General features: G+C 32.3%; 3 protein-coding genes across 4 annotated transcripts; 1 reads left to right on the top strand and 2 right to left on the bottom strand.

The window, feature by feature from the left end:
• The first annotated feature begins 224 nt into the window (after positions 1-224).
• LOC117234150 (putative gustatory receptor 28b) lies at positions 225-3,510 on the top strand. Its single transcript, XM_033495082.1, has 7 exons — positions 225-732; positions 1,076-1,344; positions 1,642-1,827; positions 2,365-2,614; positions 2,828-2,896; positions 2,989-3,078; positions 3,210-3,510. Exons 1-7 carry the CDS (start codon positions 436-438, stop codon positions 3,318-3,320), a joined length of 1,272 nt encoding a protein of 423 aa, XP_033350973.1. The 5' UTR covers positions 225-435; the 3' UTR covers positions 3,321-3,510.
• Positions 3,511-5,119: 1,609 nt separating this feature from the next.
• Positions 5,120-8,238, bottom strand: LOC117234050 (protein KRI1 homolog). The gene is made up of 7 exons (XM_033494888.1): positions 7,896-8,238; positions 7,734-7,822; positions 7,271-7,663; positions 6,440-7,207; positions 6,112-6,375; positions 5,881-6,038; positions 5,120-5,805 (listed from the first exon to the last, which is right to left on the bottom strand). Exons 1-7 carry the CDS (start codon positions 8,005-8,007, stop codon positions 5,169-5,171), a joined length of 2,421 nt encoding a protein of 806 aa, XP_033350779.1. The 5' UTR covers positions 8,008-8,238; the 3' UTR covers positions 5,120-5,168.
• Positions 8,239-8,515: 277 nt separating this feature from the next.
• On the bottom strand, positions 8,516-10,761 carry LOC117234068 (DNA/RNA-binding protein KIN17). Of its 2 annotated transcripts, XM_033494927.1 has the most exons (3): positions 10,611-10,761; positions 9,732-10,170; positions 8,516-9,641 (listed from the first exon to the last, which is right to left on the bottom strand). In XM_033494927.1, the coding sequence occupies exons 2-3, from the start codon at positions 10,135-10,137 to the stop codon at positions 8,866-8,868; spliced, it is 1,182 nt and encodes a 393-aa protein (XP_033350818.1). In that variant the 5' UTR covers positions 10,138-10,170; positions 10,611-10,761; the 3' UTR covers positions 8,516-8,865. The 2 variants fall into 2 exon arrangements, with proteins under 2 accessions (XP_033350818.1, XP_033350817.1); XM_033494926.1 differs by lacking the exon at positions 10,611-10,761 and having other exon boundaries at positions 9,732-10,321.
• Positions 10,762-12,870: the final 2,109 nt, after the last annotated feature.

Genomic DNA, 12,870 nt, shown 5'->3' on the forward strand with positions numbered 1-12,870 from the left:
TTATCATCAGTGTCATTTGCACACCTTGGATTCCAGGTGCTCCACATTATTCTCAAAGTCGGTATAATTATTTTTATTCTCTAATCAAACATGATCCATATTCTTAGAAAAACCTAAGGAAAAAAACATTGCATAAGATCATATCCTTCACTTTCCCAACAGTAATATTCTTACTTTTGCGATATTAATCAGACAGTTCTACTATATGCAATTTCATTCTATAGACTCGTCATTAACTGTTCCTCATAGCCATTTCATCCTCGTAACGATATCGATCCAGATACGAGCAGGCAATTGTTGTGCTCGTTATTACTTAGCAGCCTATTTAACATTCGTGACACGATAATGATCCTTCAAAACTATTCCGAAAGGATGGCAAAGAAGTAGAGTGTTCAAGTTTATCCACTGTTAAAGTTCTCGCGACTTTGATCCGCGATGTTCAAACCGAAAACTCTCAGGCAAACCATAGTGCCGTCGTTAGTGATGAATTTTCTTTTCGGGATGGGCATCAGTGACGTTGTTAGCAAAAAACCATCGAAACTGATAGAGTACGCGTACACCCTGTGTGTTTTGATACTGGTTAATGTCGTTGGTATATTAATGGTACCTTATTTCAATAAATATTATATAATTAGCATGCTCAGCTTAAGTCGAATCGCGTTCAAATTACTGATTTATGCGAATCTTTGGACGTTAAGCACGTTGATCGCCGCCAGCAGATTAAATGCGCAGGTAAATTGAGCGCTTTGTTTCGAAAAAGTTTTATTTTAAATACAAAGACCACAGGGGAAGACACGATACACCTATGTCATATTTTTCGTATGTTATGGGGCACCAGTTTTGAAATTCGGTAGATTAGAAACACTCGATAATTACTTTCAGATTGACCGTGTTATATTTTTATTTTGGATTAGATATATATCTAATATATCTATATTTTTTAATTGAAAAAAAAAAGAAAAAATAATATGTACAGCAGTAAATTTTCATCCGAGATAGTTTTAAAGAGTCGAAGTTCCAATACCATACGACCGGTTAATTTATTCGTAATTTTAATACGTCTTTCGTCTTCTAGAAATTACGTACTTTGATCGCACTTGTAGAAACGAACGATCAAGCAATGGAAAGAATAGGATTGCCACGAATGTATCGTACGCTGTTCATGTATCAGATAAAGGAATTCGTGGTTTACGGATTTATCACAGTCGTTTTCGTCGCAGTCACTTCCAAATGGCATTTTGCAACATCCACGCCAACGATGATGAAACTGTGCCTTTCCTTGGTAGCCCACGTTCCATTCGTAATCATCTACGTTTCCAGCGCTACCTTCGGCTTTTGGGTCACGTATGAAACCAAATATTCAAAAACGATTAATTATTCAATTATTCAAATATTCCAAAATATTTAACTACGGTAGAATTCCATTTATAGAAATGAAATTTTAATCAGTGCTCGATTAAGTGAACTCGTTCCAATTATACTTATGCATTATCGTCTATAAAGATGTTCTGTGAATCATCCGCTAGTAACGAGAACCGTGACAATGATGAACCATTTACTACGCCACAAATTACGATAAATAGAGTTCTACTATGATAGTGTTCCAATGAAACCATAAAAAATACAATGTATAAAATGTAGGTGCTTGAGGTTGAAGCTTCACCAACTGAATCAATTGCTTCATAGTATGTTGGCCACGATGACGCCGGAATCGTCATTGCATAAAAGATTTCTACAGACGAAGAACGATTTCGAGAACAATAAATTCTGGTCGTTTAGGAATGAACAAGGGAGCCATGGAAACACGAACAAGATAAGATCAATAAAGTGAGATTCTGCGTTGAGCGGAAAACCGCATAACGTTCTCTGTATCGTTTCTCATATGTTATACGTTAATCTGTCTAGCGTGGCAAGAGATAGTAGAAAATTGTTTAATAAGAATATTTGATATAACGCATGAGAGAAGATTGGAGATCGCGCGTTTGCATTTTCGCAGCGATCTTACAAAATTGTTAAAAATTGTTAAAATCGATAAAGAACTTTTCGTTCGAAATATTTGAGGAGAAACGTTTCTGTCGAATTGTACAGTTGGAATGTATCAGGAAATTTAACTGCACTGCGGTAAATATATCGTCCCGAAATTCTTCAAATTTAGTCTTTACAGCAGGCAGATAAAACCGTAGAAAAGAAATAGATTAGGTTTTACTTCGATGGATAATTTAATATCGAGGAAAGTATTAAACGTCAATTTTTAAGAACGAAATATAATATAAATTTCAGTTTTTTTAAGACGAGACTATGCGATAAATAGTTTTGACAATATTAAATTATTCATTCATACGAACATACATTTTTTTCGAAAAGGCAAATGCATCTAAAGATAATCAAGATCGTGAAAGTCGTGAATGACGCGTTCGGCATGCAGATTCTGTTGCTGATGATCACATCGGTTATCTTCACCATTACTTTCCTCTACATATTGTACAGAATTATATGGCTGGATCTGACCATGGATGAACTTATAAAAGAACTGGTCTCCGTGATTTGCTGGTTCCTAGTTTACGCGTCGCAAATCTTGCATGTGAATCACGTTTGTGCTAAAACGAACTCAGAGGTACAGCATTTTATCAGAAGAAACTATCGATACACGTCGATAAACGTTTGAAAGCTTAAAGATGTTAATGAACATAGAAGAATATTAAAAAAAAAGAGAGAGAAAAGTATTATTTAAATATGTTTCTCAAAATATATATCTAAAATCGTGCAAGATTAAAATAGTCGAAAGAAATTAAAAAACATGGAAATTCCTATTATTAATTGTTCACAGGTAACAATTATGGGCGATGTTATTTGCGACCTGTACGAACCATCCACCAGCAACGAATTTCGAGCAGAGGTAAATATTCAAGACATATATAAAAAGGTATGTTGTAAGATTATAAAAAAAAAACACATCCACTAAATTCAGATGAAAAATGACATTTTTAGATTCGAAATTTCACCCTACAACTGATACAAAATCCGGTGGTATTCACGGCTCGTGGATATTTCAACCTGGACCACACGTTTATTCAAGCAGTACATGGACCTTTAATTAAATAAGAAATAGAATTTAGAATTTACAAGCTATAATTTTAAATTTCATTTCAATTTTAATATATAGCTGTTAGTGAGTTATATCATTCTTTAATTAACATTTGTTTTTTCAGGTCATTGGAACGATTACCACGTATCTGATAATTATGATACAAGTGGGCGATGTGACGAAGTCACGAACCGCGAAAACTCTGAACAATGAATCCGATGAGATTTTATTCTAAGAAATCTATTTCGGTGGAAATTGTACTCGACTTAAAGTTAAATCCAATTTCTCTCAGTTCTTTTATTAATATCATATAATATCAATTAATAAAGTTACGAATTGTTTTCATCGATTATAAATCGAATTGTAAGTTGAATTTTCCGGCAAAAAATGATAAATTCGTCGAAAGCACCAAAATAGTATCTTGAACTCGAATTTCTTCGCCAAGTTACTCGGATATTCGCCCTGACAATTTTCCGCCAATTAGGACGTGGACAGGGATGATACCTCAATTACACTACCCCCTGGTACGCCCTATACGATTCCAGATGGAGGCGTTAGCCCGTGAAATTTGGTAATCTTGAAACTGGATAGCTCGTAATTCGGTGAAAATAGCTACTTCTTCAAACAACCCCTAACCGATTTTTACTTAGCGAAAATAGCGATTAAACAGTCTTGGAAATCTGAATTAAATTACTCTTCGAAGAATCTAAAATGAAATATTCAGAGATGAAATTAAAATGTTTTTCTACTGACTTTCAAATTTTCGGAACTCTGCGTGATTTTAGTAAAAAATGAAAGCTTTCAAAATTGTATTACCACGTAATATTTTCAAGTAATTGGGTAGGAGGAAAAGAAAAGAAATTTGCATTAACCGTGGAGTTTAGTTTCGATCACTTTCGACTCAAACAAACGTATTTTTCGTCAGAAAATATCCGCAATTTAAACACAATTTCACGTTTCGATTTTACGTTAAACATCTTCCTAAAATATCACAAAACCTTTTTCTTCGATAAAATGAAAGCAGTTGGTAAATTATATTCCAAACTTTTCTGTCTGATCTCTGTACTCTTTTGTTAATTCTCATTATTCATTCGTCGCGATATAGCTTTTCTTTCTTTTCTTTTTTTTTTTTTATTTTGTGTGTATGTGTTTATGTAATTCATTTTAGTATTGCAACTTACGCGACACGGATAAAATACACGTTTACAACGGGTATAACATTAATTGAGAATTAAGGGTGCGAACGAGCGTAGCCGTCAGGAGCCACCTGCTACCGTGGAATACTGGTGGGGCTAGGAGAATTGATATATTGTACCCAAGGGGACAGAGAGACCAGTTTAGATGGGTGCAAGTACCGTGTCATCCCTAATCCTCTCCCCTCTCGTTAACTAACATTCGTAAGAGATATCTGGGCTTTGTTGCCGATTAAATTATTCCAGTCAATGCGATCGAATCCACGATAGTGTATGTCTGCATGTATAATAGTGCCATGTACAAAAGCGTATCGTTAATTTTAAATTTCGAATTTTATTCTAACTGACAAATATTACATTGTCTTCCTTTCTACTCTACATACATGTATGTATTTTATAAAAAATATTATAATTTCTTTAACGTCAGTTTTAAAAGCAAATTTATTCTTTTTATATAAATTTAAGAAATATAATTTCTTAATAATAATTTTGCAAAACAATATAACAATAATAATAATAGTGTTAATATTTGTTTAATATCGATGGCTGATGTTCATTGAACGGAAACAGAGAGATAGATTTTCTTGACCAAGGCATATGGTATGGATTAAGATGGAGATTTTAGAAAAGTAAACTCAAACAGGCTGCTACGATTCTAATAATCCGCAAACGTCGTTTATCATGTCGAAACGGATTTACCCTAACAACAGGACACTCCTACTTGAGGGTGCGGGTATTCGATCACATCGTATCCTCGCCAAACGTTTACCCTGCATGTTTATTGATATTGAACGGGGCGCGCACGGCGGCGTAAGAAAGCGGGGAATATAAAGATAGTCGATTATAATAACAAATTATATGTACATATTTATATTTACAATATGACATAGTTATTGTTTCTTCTTTCCGTATTTCAATTTGTTTTTCAGTTTCTTTGGATTTATTCCATATACCTTTAATCTTTCCGGATTTAATGAAGCAATGTCACTACTAATTTTTTCGTCCTTTGCCCCATTCTTCTTCTTCTTTTTGTCGAGCTTCTTCTTCATCATCTTCTCCTTTAATTTTGTTTTTTTCGAATGTTTGACATTTGACTCGTTGTGATTTTGATCACTAACTTTCTTTCTAGATGAAAATTCTTTATCGATAGGTTCGTCTGTAGTTTTTTCTTCTTCGTGAATTTTATTTTCGGTGGAATTTATAGATTCTTCCACCTTATTAATCTTTAGCTTCTTTTTCTTTGGCTGCTCACGCTGTTCCTCTGGCTTCCGCTTTTCACATTTCACATGTTTCTTTGATTTTTCTTCTGTTACATTAACGTTATTTTTTATCTTTTCATCACTTTCATTTGATTGGTTGTTATATTTAAATGTTTCGTGATTAATCTCGACAGTGGCTGAATCGTTCTGATCGTCTTGTATCTTTTTCTTCTTCTTTCGTCTCTTCTTTTTTGTTTCTATGCTTTCATTAACGCTGGTAGTAGTTGCGATCTCCTTTTTGTCTCCCTCTTCGTCATCCTCGGCTTCCCTGAAAAATGTTAAATACAGTTTGTAGTAAATAGTACGAAATCAGTTTAAAAAATTTCCATCCTTCTTGCCTTACTTGTATAGACTTGTAAGTATCTTTCTTTTAAGTGCCTCGTTCTTGGCTTTCTGTTTATACATTTGGACGTCATTTAGTTCAGCATGTTCTGGTCTGTACTGAAGAGCTTTCTTCAAGGAACACCATTTATTCAATTCTTTATCATCGGCCATCAATATCTAATAAAAAGAACGTAGTAAGGTGTCTTACAGAAAAATAAAATCGTTAAAAATAATATTAATATTTACTTACCTCTTCTATGCTCAAACCATAATCGTTTGGCACAACTTCTCTGTATTTAAATCTACATGGTATGTCACCAATCATATCTTCGTAATCCAACGAGTAATACTTATCGAAATATTCTTCATAAGATTTATGTTGTTGGGGATCAAATTTCGGCTTTTCTTTTGCTATGAGTTCTGCAAACTTAGACTTTCGTCTACGTTTTCTTCTTTTAGAATCCATTTCCATTTCTTCCTGAACTCTTTTCAATGGATTATAATCCGCATCCATCTGAAATTATATGTAATTTTGGTTTATTTTCTTGGAATAAAAATAATTAATATAAATCAATTACATTAAATTCTGGATCCTCGCAATGCGGTCCTTCATATCCATCTTCATCTGCCAAATTTTCTGTATTTGGATCATAATTATCCCAGGTATCCTCGATTCCTAGTTCCTCGTCAATATCTTGAAACTCGGGCTTAGCATTCCCCTCGGGAACCGCATAGTAATCGTCATTAAAAATTTGATTCATTTTTTGATCATATTTGGCAGGATCAAAATCACCCTCCAAATCAATATCATTAAATTGAATATCGTCATTCCCTGTAATTTCCTTCAATTTCTCTATTTTTTCTTCGATTTCTTTTCTCTTTAATGCTTTCAACTGCTTAAGTTCCTCTTGTTTCCTTAATTTCTCATCTTCTTTCCTCTTTTTTATCTCTGCTCTCTTTTCGGCTCTACGAGTATCTTTCCTTCTTAAAGAATTCTCCATGCTACGCGGATACCGTTTAATAAATTCCTGATCAGGTTCTTCAAATCTAAAATTATATTTAAGCTCAAATTCTTCTTGCTTTTCAATGTTTTTCTCATCTTCTGACAAATTCTCATCACTGTCGTGAATTACGTAGTTTCTGCCTTCATTGTCATCTTCGTCGTCATCCGATCCCGTATTTTTATCTAGATATTTATCATTAAGCACATAATCCCTTAAGAATTTCTCATTAGCATCTAAATTAGAGCTAGACCAAAAATCACGCAGAGGTTTAAGTACCTGCTGCTCATTTTCATTTATATTTGTCCTTTGTCCTTTCAACCATTCCTTGTAATCTGCCTCTTCCTAAATAATAAACATAACATCAGTTTTGTTACAAAAAATAAGAAGTGATCAAGAACAGCTTACTTTTGCTTTTTCACTTTCAGATTTGGTTTTCGGTTTTAGCAAATCATCTTCCTCTTCCTCGTCGTGCAATGCGCCTTTGAAACTTTCTTTTAGTTCTTTTTGCTCTTGTGCATATGTGATTTGTTTAGTTTCTGCTTTATCTTTTTTGAGTATACTTTCATCCTCACTGTCGCTAAATTTCCCTTCCCTTTCCACGATAATGTTCCTTTCATAATCTCTCAGAAAAATAGCTTTTTCTTTTTTAGTTTTTTGCTTCTTCTTTTCAATATATACTTCCTGTGCCTTATTAGTATCATCAAAAAATGTTACATTTTGGTTATAAATTTTTGGGTCTTTATTTTTTAGAAGAGCTAGTGTCTTATAAAAATCTTTATCAAATTGCTGTGTCAGCTCCTATGAAAGAAAAATGTAATTAATAAAATAATACAGAATTTTGTTATATTTGTAAAATATTGTATTATACATTTTCTTCTTCTTTTTCAGAAGAACTCTCACTGTCAGAACTCTCATCTAAGTTTGTATCGTCATTAACGTCTCCGTATTTTGTTTTTACTGAAATATATTGGATTGTTAGACAAAAATATCCATTAATGCATGAGGTTATAAGTCAGTTATATGTACTTACACTTATTTAATTCTTCCTTCTGCCGCCAATTGTTATAGTTTTTAGCATAATCCGTATTTATTTTTAATTCTTCATCAGAATCAGAATTATTACCGTTAAATAAAGTAATCATTATGTTAAGTATTAGAAATTTAAGTGAACAATTATATATTATACATTCGATTTCTATAACATACAATACTTCATTAATTCTTGATGTAAAATAATTATAAAAAAGTGTTACTTTCTTTATAAGTGAAATTTACCAAATTACGAAAAATAAAAATTGTTCTTCTTACAGCAATATACAATACCAGAATAAAATGGTATGGAGGTTATCTTATCGAGAAACGAAAAGCCATATGTCGCCTTCCCCTGCTTAGGGACTTAATAAAAAGTTTTTATTCTTGAAATAAAATATATTAAATCATTATCTTATTGAAAAATAAGTAAACAATTTTTATATCAACATAAGAAAATTTTATAAAATTATTTTTTTTTTATTCTATTAATTAAGAGGTTATATGTTCATTAAAACTATTCTAATCTCCAAAATACTTAGTCATATATATATATTAATGTTATAATTTTTAATTAATTTAGTTATTTAATGTAAATATAAACATATATATTGACAAATATAATTTAAAAAATCAGTTTTATTTGGAAAATACATAAATGTACATAAAAAGTTAACGCTTTTTAAACATTTGCTGTAAACTTTGTACACAGGTGCTCTTTTAGGTATTTAAGTGACTATACATAGTATATACATTATTTTGATCTATCAGTTAGCACAGACTAAAGTTACATATAAATTTTATTATATACACATATATACAGAATACAAATGGAATATTTAAACAATATTACAATAAATATTAAAAATCTTTAAAATACAAGTGAAACAATAATGTTTTACTTTATCATATGCTAACCAAGACATATTGTTATAAATATCATGTTATAAATAACATATCTCATCTAATAATCATATCATATATTTGCAAATTTGTTCATACGGTAAATTTTTTACAATAATGTCATCCCTTTCTAATTTTACATCAATACTGTAACTTTCAACGTGAAGTTTATATACTACACCCATCATGCCTTTGTATTTTCCCCAAAGAATCATGACCGGCTTTCCAAAGGCGGGTATTACGGTTTCTAGATATTCCTGATCCAATTTTATAACGTGATTCTCGACTTCTTCAGGCGATTTCAATTTGACCTTCCCAACAAAGTTGGATTTTTCAACAGACTGAACTATTCCTTTAGACTTGTAATATTTGTCTCCAAGGGTCTTAGTAATTACTTTCACCATCAAACCCTCTCTTAACCATCCTTCTCTACTATCTTCATCTTTGCTATATTTAGATGTATGTTTTTCTGATTTTATTGACCTTGTTTCTTTGTCCATATACCCCTTACTTGATTCCTCGGATTTTATATTCGAAATCATAGAGACTGATTCAGTACTAGTTGAACCTTTATCTGCTTTTTCTATTTTTATAATAGGGAGCAGTTTTGGCTTTTTATTTATTTTCATGTTAAGAACTAGTGGTGTATCATTGTCAACTCGTGTTAACGGCTCTTTAACAGTTTCAGATTGTCCGTTACTTTCTTGCTGACCCTTTTCTACTTGTTTTTCTACAAACTCCATCATCCTTTCCTCGTCATCTTTATCCATTTTTTGCTTTTTAGCTTTCCTTTCTTGAGCTGCTAATGTTTCTGGATCTCTGTCGATATATGTTACGTACCAACCTAAGAACAGAGAAATCAATGATTAGAAAGAATAATTGATATTTCTCGTTTTTTACAGAACATATAAAATATCACACTTATTAAAATTACCCTTTTCTGTTTCATCAACAACACATTGGCCAGTACGTCCAAGCCATTTAACAAATGCAGTTAACGTAAGCCAGATTGTAGCATTCATATGTATATGTCCTCTATCTGAGATATATTCTTGATAAACTCGATTAGCTGGTACACGTCTGGTACCAAATTGTCTTTTCAACAAGTTTAAGTAACCATGAGAAAATTCTTTTGAGAATTGATCCATATACCGGGATGCATTGTCAGCAAATAGTAATAGCTGTCTATGATGAGATTCTGACATGGTATGACACTTGAATCCATTTTCGTCTCTGCACTGTTTCTGACACATTTGACAATACCATCTCAATTTTTGCAAGCCTTTTGCCTTAATTTTATTAGCAATGTACTTTGGTGTTCCCACTTCGTGTTTACCCATTTTCTTAATCGGCAGTGAATTGATCTACTATAACTGATTAATTGACGAAGTTCAATCAAACTGTATCATAATTATGAAAAGAGTTTTGGAACACGATCATATAAACAGGTTTTTACACCAATATTCCAAAATCAACCGGATACAGAAGGGAAATGTCCGACGACTGAGTCATGAAAAATCAAAATGGAAGACAATAAGATTCTCGTTGTGCGCATGCGTCACATACTATCAATGTCTCAGACAGAGACAGAAATGTTTTACTTATCTCTGTCTATCACGCAGAACGAAAAGTTTGTTGCATTCTATGTTGATTTTTCACGATTCAATTTTCGGACGGTTTTCCCTAGGGAGTGTCAGAACCTGTTTATATGATCGTAGTCTGTATCAGACTGTACTATTAAATTAAAAACACTGTTTTGCGAGGAAAAAGTTGTTGCAGATTGTAGTTATAAATTCTAATATAATATCATTACCCTTGCTTTTTCAACAAATTGTTAAATGTCTTTCATATTCTGTATATCGGAAAACTATGCAATATTATAACATTAAGAAAAATATCTTTCACATAAATATAAAAATTTATAATAGGTTATTTAACACATCTCCATAATATTGGTAATTTTTGGAGCACTGTTAAAAATGCTATAGAGACATCTATACCACAGACGAGGTACTTAATCAATGTTTTAATAATTTACCGACCGTAGGTAACATTTGTTATTATAAAATGATTTGGATAATAAAAGAAATGTATTTTTAAGAAGTATATATTAATAAAGATATAATTGAAATTAAAGAAAAAAACTTTAGGTTAATGAAAATGTTGTATTAATATAGTGGAATAATGAACAATGTAATTAAAAAATTAAAAGTGCTGTATTTTGTATATTTGGAATTTTTTACTCAATACAATACATATACATATGTACATAAGGCTGTAAATCATGTTTAAGTCTTGTACTTCTCATCTGAACATCTTTAAAGTTATAAAATAGGGACCATCATCTAAGGACTCTACTTAATTTATACGCAATACACGCCTACGATTAATCGATTCTAGACTCGCCAATTTCTAACATTCTCGCAGGAACGTGTAAATTTAATCGATCATTAAGTAACCACATACTCGTAGTAACACGTAATCTGTAACTTCGCTCCTGGTACTAGGCCACCCGACTCTAAGTTCAATTTCATATTGCACTTTGGCAATAGACCAGACACAATGTGCTATGCACGACGCGTAAATGTAGACATGCAAACAGTTCTTAGAATTCACGCATTGAAGTACAGTACATTTCATAGGATTGGTAGCAAATCACTGTCGAATTATTTCCGAGTCGAGAATGATAAAGAACTTGATGTCTTCACGTAGTCATGGATCGCATACTTTTTCTAAATACAAAAAAAGAAAACTTTCAAATTTTATTTCAATATATCGTACAATATTTTTAAATTTATTGTTATACATAGATACTATAAAAATTTTATCTACTGATGAGATTATGATCGTATCTACTTTATCGACATGATCATTGGCATAACGTAATTGAGGATTACAGGTGAAAGTCACGTTTTTGTCTTTTTCGAATATGGCGCGTTTTACGATCCGCGTATTTTAGCGCTACACACTTTGTAGCAGAAATGTGCATGCACGTACACATGTAATACGCTCGAATTCGAAACTTTTGATCGTACTTCCGAAGGCCGAATATAGAGCATCTATTTCGAACCAGCGCGAACTTGAACTTAACCAGTAGACGTAATCTTGATTATAGCGGCATGATAGCTGGGAAATTAGCAATTATGGCAGAGAATGATAAGACACGCTTCCTGCACGAAGTTTAACGAATCCTAAATAGGGATCTGGTTGAAATTGTTTCATACGCAGATTGCGATACAATTATAGTATCTAGTCTTAACGTCGAGTGTTGTAAACGTACTTGTAAATTTAATCGATATTTAAGTATAATTATACTAAAAGATCGAAAAAAAATAAAATCCTTCGCCTGCTTGTTCTACGATGATGTACGACGAAGATTCCAATACTTTTGCTACGAAGTATTTTCACTTTCTTGCCTCCGAATGTTAAACAGATCTATTTACAGACATTTACATGTTCTCGATTATCCGTTCCGATCGAACGAAAATGGCACGAAACGCATGCAAAGATCGGTAACTACGATAAAGTCACCAGATAACACGTATGAGAGACGAACTATCACGTTGCACGTGAAAACATAACCGTATTCTACGAGAATGCACTCGTGATGCGCAATGTGCATACATACAGGCGTTATTCGAGTTCGTCGAGGATTTCAGTAAGCGAATGATCTTCAAATATGAAGAATATATAAGCGATTATAAGTAATATGAAATGCTTATTTATTTCATGGGGAATTATTTGCGAGCACTACTATGTTATTCTTGTACGGCGTATCGAATAGATGCAGATTTTAAATAATTATCACAAATAAAAGATGACTTGTTATGAGACTGCGGGCTTTTATTGCATTTATGGGATATTTAAAAATGTAGAAATGTACACAGTACATGTAATATACAGAAATATGTAAAATATTCAAAGTAGAATATTTATTATGATATTTAGCGTATAATATATACAGCGTATAAGTTCCATTTATTTAATTATCGTCATAAAGATATAAAAGCGCACGAAAAATTCGCTAATAAACTATTGTTACGTGATTTTGTATAACTCGTCAAACGTAATAA

This window comes from Bombus vosnesenskii, unplaced genomic scaffold (assembly GCF_011952255.1).
Source record: "Bombus vosnesenskii isolate JDL3184/JDL3185 unplaced genomic scaffold, Bvos_JDL3184-5_v1.1 scf7180000013302, whole genome shotgun sequence".
Classification (NCBI taxonomy): domain Eukaryota; kingdom Metazoa; phylum Arthropoda; class Insecta; order Hymenoptera; family Apidae; genus Bombus; species Bombus vosnesenskii.

Bases quoted from the DNA above. Each gene is read 5' to 3' on its own strand.
- LOC117234068 (XM_033494927.1), bottom strand. From the start codon at position 10,137: ATGGGTAAACACGAAGTGGGAACACCAAAGTACATTGCTAATAAAATT. The intron at 9,642-9,731 runs GTAATTTTAATA...CTCTGTTCTTAG, and splicing joins TGTTGATGAAACAGAAAAGG to GTTGGTACGTAACATATATC.
- LOC117234050 (XM_033494888.1), bottom strand. From the start codon at position 8,007: ATGATTACTTTATTTAACGGTAATAATTCTGATTCTGATGAAGAATTA. The intron at 7,823-7,895 runs GTAAGTACATAT...AATATATTTCAG, and splicing joins GAAGGAAGAATTAAATAAGT to TAAAAACAAAATACGGAGAC. The intron at 5,806-5,880 runs GTAAGGCAAGAA...AACATTTTTCAG, and splicing joins ATACTTACAAGTCTATACAA to GGAAGCCGAGGATGACGAAG.
- LOC117234150 (XM_033495082.1), top strand. From the start codon at position 436: ATGTTCAAACCGAAAACTCTCAGGCAAACCATAGTGCCGTCGTTAGTG. The intron at 733-1,075 runs GTAAATTGAGCG...TTCGTCTTCTAG, and splicing joins CCAGCAGATTAAATGCGCAG to AAATTACGTACTTTGATCGC. The intron at 2,897-2,988 runs GTAAATATTCAA...TGACATTTTTAG, and splicing joins GCAACGAATTTCGAGCAGAG to ATTCGAAATTTCACCCTACA.